Raw genomic sequence first — 22,159 nt, 5'->3', positions numbered from 1 at the left:
TTTCTGTCATTCAATAATGAATTATTTTGTCTGCAAATGATTTACGATTGCAAAATGATTGGACAGCAAACTACCGTATAGACCAAAATCATCAAAATAGCAGACCAATCGCACACCAATCAAATGTCAATCGAATACGATTGGTCTTTTATTAGTAGCAGAATACCCGATATGATTAAAACTTCTATTACGATCATATTGCGATTCGATTTCTATTCGATTTTGACATTATTAACTTAGGAGAATCGGGGCCCAGAATGATGATGGCTTAAGGTTTGCGCGCTCGCTCCGCGTTTGTGATGGTAACCAAGCCCCGTTCAAGTCACAAGCAGCCGGCGCGGCCTGCCTACTCTACACTTTCCTGACTGTTTCAGGACGCCAGGATAATGATGGCACACGAGTGCTACATGAGCAAGAGACGCCCCTGGGAAAAGAGCTTTTACAGTTTTTTTTTAAGTTGTGCCAAAAATAAATGTAAGCTACATCAATTTAACTAATAAAGTCGTGGTGGCCTAGTGGGTAAAGCACCAACCTTTCATGCATGAGTGTGGGGGTTCGATCCCAGGTCAGGCAAGTACCAATTAAACTTTTCTAAGTTTGTATTTACTTTCAAGTATACCTTAAACACCAATGGCTGATAAAAAGGAAAACATCTCGAGGATACCTGGATTTTATAGTCTGAAATCACCAACCCGCATTGTGCAAGCGTGGTTAATCACCACGCTCAATCCTTCTCCGTGTGAGAGGAGGCCTGTGTCCAGCAGTGGGACGATAATATGGTTGGCTTACTATCGTACTGGCGTCAAAGTTTTTGTTTGATAGACAAAAAAAATTTAATCCTATTTCGTATTCAAATTTTACGGCTAGTTCGAACGATGGCAATAAGGGGGAATTCCCGTTCGTTACTTGCGCAGGGGTACCCTACCTACAGATTAATACATGAAGCAAATGCAACCAACTTGGGTTGAGTTCATGTAGTATATTATGGTTTTATTTTACTGAACCGGAAGAGCTATTCAACTTTTACTCAATTATAGGTATGCCAGGGCAAACAAGTGAGGGCCACCATGCGCCATGGCTTTATAATTGGCCCTTAAATTTAGGGCGCTCGAATTAATCAAATATGTACGTACTATACATAAAGGAGGGATGGAAGAAGAGGCAAAACTAATTTAAAAAACAACATTGAAAATAAGAATAAAGTTCGTACTGAACGCCACATAATTATTACAGATAATAATTACCTTGACTGAACGCGGTCAAACGACATTCCTTTTCGCGTAAATTCAGTGATAAGAAATATTACTTTAATCTCGAATCAGGTGCAAATAAAAGAGCAAAAAAAAATGTCTTAAATCGTATTCGTCACTCGTGAATAATCTTTATATATGTCAACATACTTAAATCCAATTACTGCGCGCCAATGCAGCAGGTAGTATACTAGCGTGAAACGAAATTTAATTTATTGTTTATTCCCATGTGGTGGAAAAATGGACGCGCACATGATTCTGTGAGGTTTTGAAAATGTTTTCCTTTATCGTTTGTGTCCGTTAAGCGGTAAAAATTGACAAATTTGTGACAAAGTGCTGTGTGAAAATGACAGAAATGCCTCCTTATCTCGCGGTCAAAGATGAGGAGAAAAACAGTGGTCAGGGTGACAGTGATACTTCTTCGGACGTAGACGACTGGGATTTACCTCTGAGTTTTGATAAACCTCGGCACCTTGAGCCTATAAAGGGCGCCGAGCGCGTAGAGCATACGTGGAGGGTCAAAGAGAAGGTAAGAAAGTGACTTTCAATTGATAACATGTGTGTACGCTACTGCGTAGCTGAGTGTAACGTAAATGCGATGAAAACAAACGCACATGGTTGATTGAATGAATGCGTCGTTAGCACTGCACAAGTCGATTACGAAAAAACAAGTTTGTTTTTACAGAACATGCTATACTGCCTTAGATTGTGTTTTGTACTCATAAACATTACTCTGATCGAGAACATCTTACAATGAGTTACTCGTCATTATTACAGTGAGTGAGCTGTTATCAATATCTTGAAAATATAAATAAAAATAAAATATGACAGCAAAACATACAATGTTAATGTATTGTTTATCAACACACTATTATTACACTATTGACTAAAATAATCCTCCTTGAAAATTCTTGGCCTAGGGCCATCAATTAATTGTTTTAGATCAGTGGTTCTTAACCTTTTTGACATGAGGGACCACTTTAACTAAAGTTTGTCTTGCCGGGGACCACCTCATCGGTTTACCTAAATTAGCACTAATTTCTTTATTATCTATCAAAAAAAAAAACGGAATGTTTGGGTCAGTTGTACTCAAAGCTAAACGCATGTCGGCAGTTGTGTAGGTAAGCAAATGCAAATAAAGAAAAACTGCCTATGTAGTTTCCAAATACGCGAGCGAAGCGAGCGCGAAATTTTTATCTGACCAAACCATATATTTTTGGTCTATTGACAAATGCAAAAATAAGGGCATACAGTTTCTGAATACGCGAGCGAAGCGAGCGCGAAATTTTAATTATTTTTTAAAACTCAAAACCAAAATTACGTAAAATGTAGCCCAAACATACATTTTCATGAATGGGGGGACTAGGTACGACACACCCGATATACGCTCATGCGAAAACCCCCGCTCGCAATTATAAGTCGATAAAAATTAAGTTACATAACGTATAGCAACGTCGCGAAGCTAAGCTTCGCGGACCACTTGGAATGCCTCCAGGGACCACCAGTGGTCCGCGGACCACCGGTTAAGAACCACTGTTTTAGATAAACTCACACTGATAATAGATTTGTTTCACATACCTAAAGTTTTAAACAACCTCAACTTTATAATTATTTTAAAATCTATAGATAATAATTTACAGGTGCCGCAATAGCACACTATATTCATGAGCAATAATTGTTAAGATTTAGATTTATTTTTAGCAATGTTCCAAAAAGCTGTAATGAATTAAATTCTATGAATGAACTTCTAACTTAATTCCAATTTCAATATTGAGTCAATACTATGATGATTTTTACTTTTATTTATACCTTGTTTCAATTAACTATAATTTCACATTCTTAATAATTTAATTAAAACTTATTCTCCTCTTATAAGACTTAAGTATGTACCTTAGATAACAGTTTATGTTCATAGTTACAGCGAAAAAAGTAAAATAGAACATTAAAATACAAAGGTACATTACATATTATTTCTTAAGAAATTTCATCTAGCTGGGTCTCTGCTGCAGTGTTAGACTAAAAAGTTTTATTCTAATATATCTTTATTATTCTATATTAAGTTTTATTCCAGAGTTTTAAATTATATGTATTCACAAACTTTAGTACTAAATATAAGCATAAGAAGATGGGGACATGAGAATAGACCATGTCTATTTGCCTATTGAGCTGGGTACTGACTAACATAGCAAGCTGTGATATTGTGTATGGTAAAGGTGTAAATTAAACAAAGAACTTGAGCTACAACATTCTTTCATAGTATTTATTCCCTATACATTTTTAAATTGGAAACAGTTCTCTTTAAAAAGGAATAAGCATTACCAACTTTAAATTAAAAACACCTTAATTTCTTATGTAAAAGATTATATACTGATTGCATATTGGTTGTATGTGTACAGTACAAGACCCACTGCGTGGCTCTGGTGCTCTGCCTCAACGTTGGCGTGGACCCCCCTGATGTAGTGAAGACTCAGCCCTGCGCTCGACTAGAATGCTGGATCGGTATGTTTGTTATGTTTTCTTAAATATTATTAAATCAACATTTTTGGAAAATAAATGAGTCATGTTTTTTTTTTCCTAAATAACACAGTCACTCATACTTTACACTATCTAGGATATCAAAAAAAGCTGGCATGATGAAGCAGTTTTGATATCTATGGCTTGCTTGTACCACTCCACACTGCCAAATGTTTATGCTATCCTTACTTTATATTGAAAATGTGTGTCTATGTGTTGCACTCTCACCCCAAAACTGCTAAATCCATCAAAATTTTTTGTATTACAAATATAGAGATAGTCACGCTACAGCCTAAAAAAGAATATAGGCTACTTTTACGTTATCCAGGTGCGAGAAGTAGGTAGGTAGTAGGTAGTTCACTCGAGACGTGGATGGAACTGCTGCAAGTAATGTATGTACTTAAAGTTACAAAATAGCAGTCATCAGACTTATTTTCTTAACCATATGCTTTCCATACTTTCTCATTACAGGATATGCAAGAAGTTGACAATTTCCACTGCTTTGTATGTTTGGCAAGTCATGTACAGTAGTGCAGTAATGATGTTGATTAGGATCACCTGCAGTGCGCGCATGATTCACGGTCGCCGCTGTTAGCGGTCTGTTCGGCGTCGTGAATCACGGACTTGCCTAGTGCTCATGCATGCCTATTTCGGTCCTAAGTCGCGCCGCGCATATTAAACAATATGATGCAATGCATTCCCACATAAACCACCCAAATGACAACACTTTTCAAGGTTAAACGACCCCATTTCTGTAGGAAACAAGTTCAGGTAGTTAATTAAAATGTGTGCACGTAGTTATCGCGTGATCCGGTGGTGTAAAGCGTGCTGTAGGTTCGTCCACCCCGGCCCTTGCGAATTTTATAAATGTTTTTATGGCTTAATTTATTTACATTCCGTGTCGCACACGTAAAGTAGGCTTCGAGTGTCGTTACTACCTATGGATACTAAGGATATTTTATTTCAATAGATTTCGCCAGTGTTTCAATTGCTGTTTCTTCATTCCTCAGCCCCTAGGATGTAGTAAGAAGATGAACCAAATCTACGATAATTATAATTATTAAGAACGCATTATTTTCATAAAATATAAACATATCACAAACAGTTTAATTTGCGTTCGTAGAGCTTTCAAAATAAAAGCGATGTTCTCGCGCTATGCAGAATATACATAGTGCGTTGCAAAAAATTCGGCCAACTTCCCGCTAAGTGATGACTCAGCTGCGTCGAGTGATTTGAGGTCAAACTCCAGACAATATAGCGAACAGTTGATTTCCCGTCAATAATAGCGCGTAATGAGAACGCAATAACGATGAAAATGTTTCTTTTATTAGCATGTGTAATATAAATGACAGTATTTTTAGATAATGTAGGAAAATGCGGTTTTGCCTGCAAGTAATAAATAAAACAATTAGTACCTATGCTTACATATGTATTAAAGGATTTCTTTTTTTGAATGTTGGATTATTTTAGTATTTTATTTAAAGATATAAAAACCAACATAACAGTGAGGTAAAATCAATGTAGATAAGATTGGTACTCTCGCGTTCTGAGACGATTATAATAAGGCTACTTGGAATGATAACCTCACAGTAGCTAAGCGATACAATGACATTTCAAAAACGAATAAGTAAGTAGGTACACATACCTAACAATGATAACTTATTTTTCGAATCATGTTCGGTGCTAAAAAGCAATTTTTATGACAGAGAGCTGTCCTCGATAATCAAGAATGAATAAACCACAATGACTCGAGGATGTTGTTCTATGATGATGAGGATGTGTGTATGTACCAAATGCTTGTTATATGGTAAGTATAAGTTGTGGTTGTTGGCAGACCCACAGTCGCTGTCTCCGAGCAAGGCTCTGGAGAGCATCGGGCACGCCCTGCAGTCGCAGTACGAGCGCTGGCAGCCCCGCGCGCGGTACAAGCAGAGCCTCGACCCCACCAGCGATGAGGTAACTATGGTACCACCACCTTCATGGAAGGAAGGAATATTTTAATACCAGGACTAACGTAGTAACATAGAAATGCTTCACCTAATCTACTGTAGATCATCTTTACATTGAATTGTGTCGCTCCGAAAAACGATTGAAATACAAATTCATGATATGTGTGAATTTAATTGAGCATATTTCATGAGTCCACCAATGAGCGTGTCGTCACTAGGCGTGCGCGTAAATTACGCTAATAATTAGTTTAGGGCGGTGCCGCTGACCTTTTTTACGAGCTCGCCCTTGAGATACATGCCGCGACAACGCCCGCGCATACTTTGTACTTGTAATCCTGTGAGCTACAGCCGAAATTTCTATCAAAATTCGCAATGAATGGCATGAGAAAATAAGTAATATGAATGTCCAAACTTACAAATACTAACAACTCGGAATAAATATTTACAATAAAGACCGCGAAAAGGAATGCAAATGTAACATAGCTCAGCCAAGCGCAAAATTGGCAGGAACTAGAACAAAATCTCAGAAAAAACGCTTCAAAGTACACACGCTTGCGTACCCGAGGTCTTACATCATGCCTGAACATAAAGCCGGCTTTTCACCATGGGATATTTTATCGCTCGTCATACATTTTGAAAAAATATTTATAGTTTGGGATGTAATATATCAGCATAGGGTGAAATGTGACTTTTGTAATTCCTTAACGTTTAAAAAATTGTCATACCTGATATAAGTAATGTTCATATGATATCGTTTATTGCATTCCATGTTTGGTTGTAGGTGAAGAAGCTATGCTGCTCGCTGCGGCGCAACGCGAAGGACGAGCGCGTGCTGTTCCACTACAACGGACACGGCGTGCCCAAGCCCACCACGCAGGGCGAGATATGGGTCTTCAACAGGGTCAGTCTATCACCATTGTAGCTCACTGTTCTGCAGTTCTTCAACTTAAGTATACAATGGCTTCCTCTGATCTCGTGGTGTTTGCGACTAATATATTTTCTTTTTTGCATGGAGAATGCACCCTGCATTTAGCACAATTAACAAGGCTACATCGCGATAGCCTCAAGTCAAGACAAAATCTTTGACCTTCTTAAAACAGCCTTTTTATTGTCCCACTGCTGGGCACAGGCCTCCTATCACATAGAAAAGGATTGAGCGGTAATCACCACGCTTGCTCAATGCGGGTTGCTGATTTCAGATTTGATAGTCCAGGTTTCTTCAAAATGTTTTCTTTCACCTTTTTATCAGTCATTGGTGTCCAAATTATACTTAGAAAGTACATACAAACTTACAAAAGTTTCAAAGTCAAAGTCGAAATCGTTTATTGAAAATAGGCTAGATTCTAGCACTTTTTCGCGTCAAAAAATACAAAATGACTGCACCCCCAAAACGCCCCCCTTTCACCACTTCCTAGTGTTATGGCTGGGAAGAAGAAGTAGTGAAGAACAAACTTCCCAATTTTTTCATTGGTATTTGCCGGACCTGGACCTTACAAATGAAATCAAAAATATTCCTGCTACTTTCTCTGTCAACATGGCTTGTTTCGCTGCCAGGCATATACCCAGTACATCCCGCTGTCGATGTACGACCTGCAGACGTGGATGGGCGCGCCGTCGCTCTACGTGTACGACTGCTCCAACGCCGGCGTCATCGTCGACAACTTCAAGCAGTTCGCCGAGCAGCACGAGCGAGAGTACGAGGTATGACAACCTTGTTCTTGGATCACGCTTTATTGTTGAATACTTAACGTATGGCCATTGCGAAGCTGTACCCTAAATAAACGACAAGATTCTGAAGACGGCGTCAGAATTTACAGGTTCTGAACTTTATGTAATTATGTATTTTATTCCAGTCTGACCAGTTTTCTCCTGTACAGTGTACGCTGACCCACAAATTCATGATCATCCGAGGACTCCAAAGCATACTACCTATAGAAAAGATTTATATTATATATTGGTCTAATCCGAATTCCTTTTCCAGGCCCAAATGAACTCAAAGTCGGAGGAAGGCGCGGCCGTAGGGCCGGCGGTGTCGTACAAGAACTGCATCCAGCTGGCGGCGTGCGCGGCGGGGCAGAGCCTGCCCATGAACCCCGAGCTGCCGGCCGACCTGTTCACGGCCTGCCTCACCACGCCCGTCAAGATGGCCATGAAGTGGTTCGTGCTGCGCGAGCGGACACGCGTCGCGCCCAGCGACGTGCACGATCTTATTGACAAGTATGTGCATTGTGCAATTACATACATATATCGTCCATGCAGAAAGAGAGATTTATAACACTAACAAACTTTATTTGTTACTCAAAAATAATTAATTCCTTCTCCTAATAATTAGCTAGCGCGGAAGAGAAGAGATAAACCCTTTTCTCCACCGTCATGCTAGGAATAATGTTGTTTTTTTCTACTAAACTTTACAAACAATGCTGAAAACTCATAAAGAACTAACATGTATGTATATATTTGTGAAATAATAGAAAAAAAAATATTGGTCAATAATATGGCTATGTTTCCCAGGATCCCAGGACAGGTGACGGACAGACGCACGATGCTGGGCGAGCTGAACTGGATCTTCACGGCCATCACGGACACCATCGCGTGGAGCTCGCTGCCGCCCGAGCTGTTCCAGCAGTTGTTCCGCGCGGACCTTCTCACCGCCTCGCTCTGCAGGAACTTCCTGCTCGCTGACAGGATCATGAGGTACCAGCAGTGGCTATAAAAAGCGGTACTGTGTTAGTGCTCATTTTGTTGTCTTTATATGTCAGCGATTTCTTTGTTTAGTTAACTCTATGGAATAAACTGGAAATAGAGTTTCTTACTCAGCCTCGCTAGTATAAGATGGCGCTGTAACTCCACGTAAACTGAGGGAATGAGTATATGGTACGGAGTTATTTATTTATTTATTGGCACAGCAACAGCATTACAAACATGATTAAAAATAAATAAAATCATAATTAAATATTGTATGGGTGAAGAAAAAAAGTCTGGCTATTAAAATGTAACGAATTAGTGAGTATTGTGTTGTTATGAGTAAGTATTTGCGCGCAGGTCGTACAACTGCACGCCGGTGTCGCTGCCGGCGCTGCCGTCGCTGGCGGCGCACCCGCTGTGGGCGGCGTGGGAGCACACGCTGGACCTGGCGCTGGCGCAGCTGCCGCGCCTGCTGCGGCCCGCGCCGCACGCCCCGCCCGCCGACTACACGCACTCGCCCTTCTTCCGCGACCAGCTCACCGCCTTCCAAGTCTGGCTCGACCTCGGCAAGTGTGAGTCAGCTCAGCTACACGTACCAGTGACGGCTACATCTTACGCCGTACACAGAAAGAAAGCTGGTAGCCGGCGCCGACGCTGGTCCATTCTGTACCAGTTACATGTGCTTCACATTGCTTCAATCTGCTTGCTTTATGTAACTACTACCAGAATAGATCAGCGTCGATAAGCGCTGATAGACTGGCGCCGGCTACTAGCTTTCTTTCTGTATATGGTCTTAGTTCATTGTAACTTGACCATTAAATACTCCTCCGATCGATAGTCAAGTCAAAAGTCAAAAATCCTTTATTAAAATACAAATTAACCATAGATAAAAGCTATTTTAAACTTGTTGATGATTTCATAGTTACTAAATATAGTTTTACTATTTTCCTTATAAACTCATATCATTCATATTCAAAAATATTTACCGCAATTATTTATTTTGAAATTCTCGTAAAATACGCTCGACTTGTATGTAGGTATATTAATATGTAAGTATGTGTGTGTGGTCAGGGTGCGGATGGCGGCCCATGCCGGCGCAGCTGCCGATGGTGCTGCAGGTGCTGCTGAGCACGCTGCACCGCGTGCGGGCGCTGCGGCTGCTGTGCCGCTTCCTGGCGCTGGGCGCGTGGGCAGCGCGGGCGGTGCTGGCCGTGGGCATCTTCCCCTACATGCTCAAGCTGCTGCAGGCCTCCGCGCCCGACCTGCGCGCCTCCATGGTCTACATCTGGGCCAAGATCATCGCCGTCGATCCCGTAACTATCACCAAACATTTTATCCTGCATCATAGTCTGATCAATTCCTACCTGACACTCTCAAATTCAATTGTCATGTTATATGAATTTATCAGGCTAAAGTTCTTCCTTCACCCTTGCAACATATATGTAACAAAGTGCAATATTTTTGTTGTAGAGCTGTCAAGTGGACCTGGTCAATGCGAAGGGACACAAATATTTCTTAGCGGTGTTACAAGATCCAACAGTCGATGTAAGTGTGTTCATTCAAGATTACAATGTTAAACGGTTTTATAATGTTTCATTGTGTTGATTGGTAATGATTTTTGCAGAGTGAACACAGAACGTTAGCGGCGTATGTACTAGCTGGTATCGTGGACAACTACCCTGCAGGACAGGAAGCCGCGTTGCAGGTATGCGGCACACTGAGCCTGTTGTTATTGATTATAAATTGTATTATAACACAGTTATTTGTCACGGTGATCAAGTTTTTAGTTACTATAGTAATTTATTGTTATGCGCTATAAATAAAATAATAAGCACTTTTACGTTTTAGACATAGGTTTTTACCTAGTTTAGGCAAATCATGCTTTTTTTGTAAAAAAATTTACAAAATGATTATATGAAATTTATAATCGATTTATTGTTTATTGAATTTATTTATTGATAATAAACTGTGTGTGGAGTTAGATGTGCAACAATGTGTATCGCGTGCAGGGCTCGATGATCTCGATCTGCCTGGAGCAGCTGGAGGGCGGCGCGCGGCTGGCGCAGTGGGCGTGCATCTGCCTGGGCCGGCTGTGGCGCGGGTTCGACGCGGCGCGCTGGGCGGGCGTGCGGGACCTGGCGCACGAGAAGCTGGCGCCGCTGCTGGGCGCGCCGGCGCCCGAGCTGCGCGCCGCCGCCGCCTTCGCGCTGGGCACGTTCGTGGCGGGCGGCGGCGCGCGCACGGAGCACGCCAACGCGCTGGACCAGCAGGTGGGCGTGGCGCTGGCGGCGCGCCTGCCGCTCGACGCCTCCCCGCTCGTGCGCCAGGAGCTGCTCAACGCCGCGCAGTGGATGGTGCTCACCTTCGAGCAGCACTTCATCGCCGTCTACATCCAAGAGCGACTGCGCAAGAGCGACCGGTAATCACAGAATATAAGTTTACTAGATGATCCCGCGAACTTCGAACCTTCCCTGGACCTCTACAAACATTTTAAAACCAAAATAAGCCAAATCGGTCCAGCCATTCCGGAGTTTTAGTGAGACTAACAAACAGCAATTCATTTTTATATATATAGAGATCGAGATTATATTCTTCACTAACAAATGACCAATGCTGTGTATGTTAATATGATGATAACATAACAGTATAGAAATACGAAACACGTCCTGGCGCTTTATTAGTTCTGTGTTTATATAGCGATGTAACTGTTGTTGCAGTGAGACGGGTCGCGGCGGGCGCGTGGACCAGGGCTGGGACGCGCTGTCGGAGGCGCGGGCGCCGGCCGCGCAGCACGCGCTCGTGCGCAACGCCGCCGCGCTCTCGCTGCCCTCCATCGGTAACCACTGCCTTACTGCTACTTAAACATCCCTTCAAAACTTGTCCAAAAAATATGTGGCTGCAAAACGGACCTTATTTCAACATCATAATATAATCTGCAATTTTTTTGCCAAGTGTTCAAGAGACGTTTAAAGGATTTTGTGATATGACGGTACTATTGTAAACACTACTTATTTTTAATGTAAATTTGTATCAAAAATCCTTTCAAAATAGTTGACCTTTGACAGTATTTCAACCGGAAAGTCTGACAACCGGTCACACCACCATGTTTGTACAAAATGTATAGTTGTGCGATGTTCCGTCAGGTTTCGGGTCTGTGTACATGAAGCTGTGGAACATCCTGACGGCGATGGCGCGCGAGCCGCACCCGCAGATCTCGCAGATGGCCAACGACATCATCAACTACATCGCCAACCAGGTATCGCCTTATATTACTGTAATTGTGCTTATATTTTTTACTAATAGTTAGTTTTGCTCAGGTTTAAATTAAAAAGTCATAACGTGATATTTATGTATGTAATGTTTAGTTGGGATGGGCCAACATCGTCACCCAGTGGCTACCCCAGGATGGTCATCGCAGGCGGGGTAGGCCCCGAAAGAGATGGCGAGACGACCTGGACGCCTAGAACCCTGATTGGAGGTCTCAAAAGATCGAGAGATGTGGACCCACTGTTGGAGGCAAAATGGGGAGGCATTTTGCCTCCAACAGTGGGACAGTACGGGCTAAGAAAAAAAAATGTTTTGTTATAAAATTCGACTATTTCCAGATAGTATCGTGTTTATACACATTGAGGTGTGCATAGTAAAGTAATGTGGTGTGTGTGTCAGGTGGACAGCGTGGGCCGCGAGCTGGAGCTGTCCCGCAGCGGCAGCAAGGAGCCGACGTCGCTGCCGCCCTCGCCCAACACGCGCAGCTCGCCGCTCGCGCACCACGAACACACGCGGACACTGCCCTCCGGTACCACAATAATCATTTATTTATTTATTTATTCCTTTATTTCAGGCAACTAGAGGTCCCATTAAAATACAAATACACATATATCATACATAACAATACTTATAAAGTAATACATAAAATAATAATATATGTAATATCACGACAGCAATTTGTTTTATATATTTAACATTTGAATATGTACTCATCATCCTCCGAGCCTTTTCCTAATTGTAACTGTACTGAAATGAATAAATGAAAATATCACGGCAACTTTACTCCCCAAAGTACTGGCTTTAGTTTTTTTTAGTGTTAATTAACAAATAATGTTGCATGTATCTACAGGCAGTCGCCGCGGCAAGGCGGGTCTGCCGCACACCATCTCCGAGGACTCGGTGGGCAACCGCGAGCGCGACCTGCGGGACCGGGACTCCACCTCGTCTAATTCTAGTGAGGACTGTTTCATGTGTACTCTTCATCATCTCTCGAGCCCTTTCCTAACGTTAGGGTCGGCTTATTTTATGAAATAGAACATTATAGATACATAACATTTAGTAAATGTAAGCGTTTACGTTAAGCGGCATCAGTCTTTGCTTCCGACCTTGACTAATGTAAATTTTCTATGGTTTTTATTATTGTGTTGGCATCATAATGATGTTGTCGTATCGCAGGTCAGCCGGCGAAGAAGGCAATAGTGACGACGCAGTTCGTGGAGTGGGCGTCGAGCGCGTTCGCGCGCGCGGACGAGGCGGGCGCGGCGGGCGCGGCGGGTGCGGGCGACGCGGCGCGCGCCGACTGCGAGTCGCGCGCGCACCACGAGCGCGTGTGGCGCCGCGCGCGCAACCGCAGTCTGCGCCGCGACGCCAAAGGTCACTACACTCACATACTCTACACTCTTCTCTCTCTTATAGCTATCCGCACGAATCTTGAGCTCTGACCTACATCTGCGCAGAAGTCATTTATCAGCAAAGAACCAGTCCCGAGTGACGGCTATGACGCGATGCACTGCGGGCCGATCACCGCTTTAGCCCGCCCCCGCTCCTCATTTCGTACCACAAAAGGGACCCAATGAATTACTTCTGCGCAGATGTAGGTCAGAGCTCAAGATTCGTGCCGATAACTATACTTGTGTTCCTCAAACTCCACGTCCACTGTCGACTCATTTCTTGCCACAAATCCGCGCACACCGCTCGAGTTTGTTATGACCATGGAGTTAAGAAAGATGAGCGGAGATGCCATAAAGCAGATAGGTCAGGCGCCTTCTTCTAAATCAAATATGCACTGTGGGTACGACCAAAACGATCAGTTATGAATTAACTAACTAGACGACCGGGTTTGGGACATCTGTCAACAATTTTTAGTATTACAAAAAAAGATTGGGTATAAAGAAGTCTTGTAATGGCAAAAACAATAACAGTTCCTCGTCTCACAGCTGCATTTTGGCGCGCTACTTTCTTAGGAGATTTTCCGTAATGGCATCTCCCCTAGTGTTGTCCTCCATGGTGATGAGAGCGAGTCGTGGAGCGCGGTAGTGACGGGTGTCGCCCGCAGCGCTGCGCAACGCGCGCGTGACGCGGCTGGAGACGCAGGCCTTCCACTCGCGCTGCCCGCTGCCGCCCGCCGTCGTGCTGTTCCACCCCTACGAGCAGCACGCCGCCGTCGCCTCCAAGGACAACTTCGGGTAACACACCTTTTTTGTTAACACGCTTATATAAGCTCCACTTGTAACTAACTATGTAAGAAAATCTTGGAATCTTCATTTTACCCACTTCCCGTTCTTCGATTAGGATGAAATTTTGCATACACTACAAGTTCTGATGACAATATATGACTAGCTTTATTAGTTTTTTAAACTGTTATTTTTTTGTAGAAAACCATAATTTTCCCTAAGAGTGTCTAGACTTTTGCTGACTGGAGCTCGTCATGTTCCTTCTTCAGCCTTTATACAAAATGTATTAAAATTACTGTTCGTCCCATGAAAGTATTGTTAAGTAGCGATACCTAATTAAATTAGCGTTAACAAATCCGGACTAAACTTAAAAAAAGTACCCTTTAAAATAAATAAAAACACACAACACATGGCCATACAGGGGAGCGCGGGCAACGGGGTAAGCACGAAACACATCGGTCACAAGGGTCAAATAAAATCCGCCGGCCGTCAAACCGCCGAAAATGGTGCTGTAACTTTTTTTAATTTACCCAATTTAAGGGAAGTTGTTGTTATTTCGGGGAAAAAATTATAATGTATTTTTTTTAAATTCATTATTATTGTTAATATGATGAATAGAGAGTTTGATATTTTATTGAGCCATGTGAATCTAGCCTGTATTATCCTTTCGGGGCCGACGGGAAAATTATTACATACCGCCCCGGCTTCGCACGGCATAACATTATTATTTAATGGATATTATTATTATTATACAGTATATAAACCTTCCTCTTGAAATATTCAACCTGATAAAAACGCCATGACATTCGGTTGCGTAGATTTAAAGATTAAAGCCGCGTAACGATTGCGCGCGGCTGCCGCGCGGGCCATGTTCGACCGCGGCAAACCTGCGCATTGGTTTTGCGTTTGACAGCCTTCGAGCCGCCGTGCGCGGCGTAGTCGTCCCTATATTGCGCTGTCGCCGCGCGAGCCAATGTTCTATGGTTTGCCGCGCGCAGTCGATACGCGTCGATATATCTACTTTTAAAATTGTCTTCGACACCTTGCGTCACCTGAAGTACACGTGAATTTGAACTCTAATGTTTGCAGCATCTGGGACTGGGGTACGGCGGCGAAGCTGTGCGTGGGGTCGTGGCGGCGCGCGTGGGGGCGCATCACGGCGCTCGCCTACCTCAACGCGCACCACCACGCGCTGCTCGCCGTCGCCTCGCACACCGGCAACCTCGCCGTCTACAGGTAATGTGGCCTGCAGCATGTGGGACTGGGGCACGGCAAGCTGTGCGTGGGGTCGTGGCGGCGCGCGTGGGGGCGCATCACGGCGCTCGCCTACCTCAACGCGCACCACCACGCGCTGCTCGCCGTCGCCTCGCACACCGGCAACCTCGCCGTCTACAGGTAATGTGGCCTGCAGCATGTGGGACTGGGGCACGGCAAGCTGTGCGTGGGGTCGTGGCGGCGCGCGTGGGGGCGCATCACGGCGCTCGCCTACCTCAACGCGCACCACCACGCGCTGCTCGCCGTCGCCTCGCACACCGGCAACCTCGCCGTCTACAGGTAATGTGGCCTGCAGCATGTGGGACTGGGGCACGGCAAGCTGTGCGTGGGGTCGTGGCGGCGCGCGTGGGGGCGCATCACGGCGCTCGCCTACCTCAACGCGCACCACCACGCGCTGCTCGCCGTCGCCTCGCACACCGGCAACCTCGCCGTCTACAGGTAATGTGGCCTGCAGCATGTGGGACTGGGGCACGGCAAGCTGTGCGTGGGGTCGTGGCGGCGCGCGTGGGCGCATCACGGCGCTCGCCTACCTCAACGCGCACCACCACGCGCTGCTCGCCGTCGCCTCGCACACCGGCAACCTCGCCGTCTACAGGTAATGTGGCCTGCAGCATGTGGGACTGGGGCACGGCAAGCTGTGCGTGGGGTCGTGGCGGCGCGCGTGGGGGCGCATCACGGCGCTCGCCTACCTCAACGCGCACCACCACGCGCTGCTCGCCGTCGCCTCGCACACCGGCAACCTCGCCGTCTACAGGTAATGTGGCCTGCAGCATGTGGGACTGGGGCACGGCAAGCTGTGCGTGGGGTCGTGGCGGCGCGCGTGGGGGCGCATCACGGCGCTCGCCTACCTCAACGCGCACCACCACGCGCTGCTCGCCGTCGCCTCGCACACCGGCAACCTCGCCGTCTACAGGTAATGTGGCCTGCAGCATGTGGGACTGGGGCACGGCAAGCTGTGCGTGGGGTCGTGGCGGCGCGCGTGGGGGCGCATCACGGCGCTCGCCTACCTCAACGCGCACCACCACGCGCTGCTCGCCGTCGCCTCGCACACCGGCAACCTCGCCGTCTACAGGTAATGTGGCCTGCAGCATGTGGGACTGGGGCACGCCGGCGAAGCTGAACTGGCAACCACTCGCGCCACTGGGCACCATCGTTTTAACTTACTATAAATACTTTAATCATGTAATATTTAGTGTGAGTTCAACAGTAACTATGTACCGACTTATGTATCACTAAACTCTCTGCACTTACCAACTCTTAATAATAATATGTCCAAAGCCGATTTCGGCCACGGCCGCTGTTCTTTGTGTTGGTGATTGTTGGGATTTAAGACCCCAACCCCAACAAATATTATGAAAGGTATCAAACTGTTGAAGGATACTCCTTGTGGCCCTTACTGGCCACATACAATACTAATCTGCCACATGTATTGGCTTGTTCGAACTACTGTCGTTGATGTCAACTGTCTGTGACATTGTGCTTGTGCAATATTTTAATATACGTTATTATCAGCACCCTGCGACTCTGTTTCATTTTCCAATTGGTTATGGGCCCAGAAAGCAAGTAAGCCCAGAAATGCCATGCCGATAAGCAGAAAAATAGATATACGTATATATATTGTGAATTGAGATTTTGTTTTATTTTCCAATTCAAACTCATACTGACTAAGACCTTATTTCATGTGTATCAGAACGTTTTAACAATTTACAGTAACTGTTTGGCATATGTACTTCCGCAACCCCTGTAGACTTTACTCTAGTACCAAGCATAGGCATAGGTCCATATGGATGTGTGATGGAGAGAATAAGACATGCCGTGTTGTGTGCAGGCCGTCGGGCAGCAGCATGGAGCCAGCGCTGGTGTCGGCGTGGCGGGCGCTGGACGTGCGCCCCGCCGCCGACTACCGCCCGCCGCCCGGCCAGGCCGTCTACAGTACGTATCACCTTCTAAATACACATAACATGAAATAACGACACCCATGTCACTAACATTTCATTGTTCGGCTAATTCTGTTAATTTCATGTGCATGTCTACACGTTACAAGAAATAATTATACATTTGTAGGCGATCGTTACTGGACGAGCTAATACTCGTGGTTATTACCAGTGACTCTGTAGCGTATGCACAAAGAACTGACTTATTGCTGCGACGACAACTGTTGCAAGTGATACTTTAACACTTTGGGAGTACACAGAGTATTGTAGGAATGGAGATTGCACTCAGTGCTCCCCGATGAACAAACATTCTTATATACAGAATGAACATTATTCAAAATTCATAAACATGGGAGATGGTAGCATACATTACATGTGCGACAGCTTTGCGTATAGGTATGTTAGCATTAGCGTGTTGTTCGGTGTGAGATAGTGACTGTGTGGCGGGGACAGGTCTGGCGCAGCTGGTGTCGGAGCAGTTCGCGTCGGCGGAGGAGCGGCACGCGGGCGCCGCCGGCAAGCACGACGCCGCACGTGAGTGTTCACAGCGTGTCGCCGCATGCGGGGGACTCATACATCGTCGGCTCATATCATATTATACAAATATTTGCCATCGATAACCATTTATTTTTACTCAATTGGTTTTAAACATTAAGGCTCGGTTTCATTGACTGCTAATAAAGTTTCTGTTAATTATTTGATAGTTTATGCTATCTGCCAGATAAGGCTTGCTTATAATTTTTGACAGATATTGCCATTTGACCTGTGAAACCAAAAGGTATAGTTTTGGCAGGTTATCATAGACTTTATGAGTAACTAGTGGAAGTGGTCATAAAAGTTTTACGATTTGTACATATGAGGTATATAGTAAAAAATGTATGGATAGGGCCTCGAGTACAAGCGTGTGTGTGTGTGCAGTCGGCGGGGGCGGTAGCGGCGGCGCGTACGCGGGCCCGCCGCCGCCCACGCTGCTGCGCTGGAGCGGCGCGCGGCGCTCGCTGGCGCTGGCGGGGCGCTGCTCGCGCGTGCGCCTGTGGGACGCGGCCGCCGAGCTGCTGCTGGCCGACATCGACACGGAGAGCGAGGCGGCCGCCACGGCGCTGTGGCGCGGCGCGGCGCCCGAGCCGCTGCTGCTGGCGGGCTTCGGCGACGGCGCCGTGCGCGCCTGGGACGAGCGCGCGCCGCGGCCCACGCACCGCCTGGCGCCGCACGCCGCGCCCGTGCTGGCGGCGCACTGGCGGCCCGACGCGCACGCGCTGCTGACGGGCGCGGCGGACGGCGAGCTGCGCCTCACGGACACGCGCACGTGGCGCACGGCGCACGCGGCCCGCGCGCCCGCGCCGCTCGCCGCCATCGACGTGCACCCGCTCTGCAACCTCGTCGCCTGGTGAGCGACCACCGTGTTTATCTCATCCTTATTCCGATTACATTATAAACCTATTGGACACGATTTCATATATAACATTCGATGTGACTATTTACACGTCACAAATTATATTTATATCGGGTGTTTCTTATCACATATACTTTATAATATTCTATGGCGAATTGTAAAAAAAATACCTAATTCATTCAGTGGTTTGACCACAGAAGTAATTTTTCGTTTTCATAATTTACAACACCATGTGTAAAACAGATATAAGGTTAGGAATATCGAATGTTTCGACCAATTGATAGCTGTCAATTTTCAAAGGAAAATTTCTGCTATTTGTAATGACTGTCTCATTAATGAATTCTCGAGTATTTTTTTTCTATTTACATTATAAGAAAAAAAACATTATATTAACCAGTATATTAACATACTCAATTTACTGTGATTAAGTACGAAACACCCGATATAAAACAATATATTCAGAAATGTTTACATTCAATTAATGAAAACATTATCGCGTACAGCGGTTCAGTGAACCAGAGCATCAGCATCTTCGACCTGCAGGGCAACCTGCTGAACACCATCAAGTTCCACGAGGGGTTCATGGGCGCGCGCATCGGCCCCGTCTCCTGCCTCACCTTCCACCCGCTCAGGTAACCACACCACCAGATATCTACCTACACAGTTATATACTACATGTCCAAATAAACATTATATGTAATATGCTATCTACATTCTTATGTATAAACCAAATGCTAATACTGCTTACTATCTTACATTAAATGCCTTCCTCTCTTCTATCTTGCTGTGCCTATCACGGTCCATATCTGTAACAATATTTTTTAAATCTTCCACCTTATGTACATTATGGAATACAATAAATAATATATATATATGAAAATAACAATGTGTGTGTGTGTGCAGATGCGCGATGGGCGTGGGGTCGAAGGACTCGACGGTGTCGGTGTACGTGTCGGAGGCGCGGCGGTGACCCTCGCTGTACAGCCTGGCGCTGCCCTTCCAGTGACCCCGCTAGCCACGCTTCTCTAGTCCTCCACAGTGTCGCCGCGACTACACCCCATACCTTTGACTTTATTTGTTCACCACGTCACTGGATACTTATTTAGTGTATAGGTAACTTAGGGTTGTGCTACGACTCGATATGAATGACACTCTGATTGTACAATCGTCATTTGTGTCGGCTTGTGGACGTATGCGCGTGTACCCGACGAAATATAGATCTAACGGCGTTCGAGTGCACACTACCGCTGTATGCGAACGGTTACAAAACGGACAGTAATAGTTTAGATAATGGTTATTTTGAGTGAATCATCAGGTAAGGTTAGGTGTTGTATGAAATCGCGCGGGTGTGAATTCGAACGCCCACGAGAAAGAATGTTTGGTGCTACGTTATACCGATATTGTAATGTTAATTTATTGTTATGAAGGTCGGCCGCGCTCGGTGTCTGTGGGCTCCTCGCGGACTGAGTGGCCAGGGAACAACACGTTCTGTGCTCGGCGGGAATAGCGTATCCTATTGTGGGACAGAATACTTGCTTCCTACGTCCTGCGTACGCTTTTTCTCCATAATTGGATGTTGCTTTGTTAGTAATGGGATCAGGAATATGTACTGAATCCATTTTTTTTTTCGAACAAAAATAATAAAATACAGTAGTCCCAGTAGCATCTGTTCAGCCCCGCTATATTTACTCCGTGGCTTAATCATTTTGCAAATTACATAAACAGCAACATAAGTTCGTCGTGCCTTCTGTGGGAGTCGGGTAAATTCATGAGAAACATTCTGTATCTTTCGCTAGTTCGCGACAAATATATGTTTCAAATCATATTATGTATAAATTGTATCGTTTTAATTAGCATATTTTCCCACAGACCTGACTAAGTATCGGAAACTTTGTGTACATATTAGGGAGACGTCTGCAAAAAACATGTAATGAACGCACGCAACGCGTTGCAGATGATTTAGCCAAATAATACAACAATACATTTACAACATATTCTACTATTGTATTATTAATTAAATTATTCACAAAATGTAACGCTTTAAGTAGGTTTGTAATTATGGTGTAAATAAGGTAGGACGTTATGCCAGCTGAGCGGAAGTCGCGTGTGTCAGTCGTGGTCGCACTCGCCGGCGATCACTTGTTGTGCCGTGTGGACGTCGCACCACGATCATCCAGTCTGATGACGACATGTAGCTCAAGCTAAACCTGTCAGCGGGAGCACTTCAAACCACTCACTATACGGTAAAACATGTATCGAAATGGTGGTACGACTAATTTTGGGCTTTCCTTTAGATAAAAGTTTTGTTGGGCTATCGTCGAAATATGTGCTTATCTAAAACGAGCACCGCGGAGCGCTCGCGTACAGTTTTGTATGGATTGACTGCTTTGCTGCGGTTGGGTGTTTTTAATCTTTAAACTGGCGCTAGTGTGACCTCACGAATGTTAGATTTATAGGTCAACTTCAATCAAACGATTTTTGCTTTGTGAGTTTCAAAAATACTCGACGGCAGCTCTGTGTCTAACGCGTAACTGCAACAGTGGTTTAGCGCAACTTGTTTTGTTGATGCATCTGTAATCAATGAGAAGACATTTTCGGCTCCGGATAATTAACATTATAAAATGAAATTGACAATGAGATGTTTACTCTTTAAATCGACAAGGTATCGTTATAATGTAGGGCGCTGGTGATTACGTCACGTGGTTCAGTTCCCCAGTGTCCCGGGGCGGCTGAGCGTTATTGCGCGCAGCCGGCGCTAGAGTAGTCACCCAGGTGTTCACGAGGTGCTACATACAACGTTGTCATACAAATTATAACTTAGTTGTTACATATACACAGCGAGTCCTGCGCCTACTTCGTATTTGTACATATATTAGTAAGCTTGTTTCTACTTTACGCCGACATTGTGAATATTATATTTTGTTCCAAATGATTTTTGTCTTGTGATTTACAGAAAGTTCCTAAGACTCAATAATTACTAGCTGCCATTTTTAATTATGTAAGGTTTTGTTCACTACGTAATAAGTTAACGATTTTGTGTTCGTTGTAGTTTAGATTTAATGTAACAAATTATGCCCATGTGTCATTCAGAGGATTTTATTTTTGTCACATTTCATATGTGTACCGCAATGACGTGAGGGATACCGGTAGCTATAGTCTTAAGTGATATAACGAGCATTTAACTGTAATGATTAATAGTTTGTAATGTGTTGATTATGTTGACTTTCATTGAACAAATACCTGTAATTGGATTATATTGGATGCATTACAGAATTCACTTATGAAATGTGTGGCCATAGAAAACTATAGTTGTAAGCAGTTGTCATCAGTTGTGATCAAACCTCAGCAATGCCGGATGAAACCAGTGCGGGCCTGTAGCGTTACACTTGCTCGGCCTCCTCCAAATTAGTCAACTTTTTGCTAGACTATCAAGACAGCAAAAAAAAAAGTATGTATGGTTAACTGGAGCCCCACTGGGCTTGGGTGCAGGGCCCTGTAAAAATTATTTGTTAATCCGGCATTGAAGCTCAGCTATGTCAATATGATGAACAAATAGACAAGTTGCCAATCGGTTGTTAAATATATTGAGAACTTGCATTTTGTCTACAAAGTGATCGATTTTTGCTTTTATGTATTACGTATGTAATTTAAATGTACATTTTACATAGTAATAATTGTTGTTGTTAAAATAAAACATGGTTAAAATTTGATTGTTTAA

At 44.6% G+C, this 22,159-nt stretch overlaps 1 protein-coding gene across 1 annotated transcript; it reads left to right on the top strand.

Annotated features, from left to right (window-relative positions):
• Positions 1 to 1,304: 1,304 nt before the first annotated feature.
• Positions 1,305 to 22,146, top strand: LOC110381466 (regulatory-associated protein of mTOR). Its single transcript, XM_049843620.2, has 24 exons — positions 1,305 to 1,779; positions 3,647 to 3,749; positions 5,599 to 5,720; positions 6,495 to 6,614; positions 7,268 to 7,414; positions 7,695 to 7,930; positions 8,225 to 8,407; positions 8,756 to 8,970; positions 9,470 to 9,711; positions 9,869 to 9,943; positions 10,023 to 10,103; positions 10,408 to 10,817; positions 11,116 to 11,234; positions 11,542 to 11,654; positions 12,065 to 12,194; positions 12,516 to 12,620; positions 12,842 to 13,039; positions 13,722 to 13,851; positions 14,929 to 15,075; positions 16,943 to 17,046; positions 17,502 to 17,582; positions 17,967 to 18,435; positions 18,945 to 19,073; positions 19,345 to 22,146. Exons 1-24 carry the CDS (start codon positions 1,597 to 1,599, stop codon positions 19,409 to 19,411), a joined length of 3,909 nt encoding a protein of 1,302 aa, XP_049699577.2. The 5' UTR covers positions 1,305 to 1,596; the 3' UTR covers positions 19,412 to 22,146.
• Positions 22,147 to 22,159: the final 13 nt, after the last annotated feature.

Source organism: Helicoverpa armigera, chromosome 2, assembly GCF_030705265.1.
Source record: "Helicoverpa armigera isolate CAAS_96S chromosome 2, ASM3070526v1, whole genome shotgun sequence".
In the NCBI taxonomy this organism is placed as follows: Eukaryota; Metazoa; Arthropoda; class Insecta; order Lepidoptera; family Noctuidae; genus Helicoverpa; species Helicoverpa armigera.
This window is presented reverse-complemented; position numbering and strand designations above follow the sequence as displayed.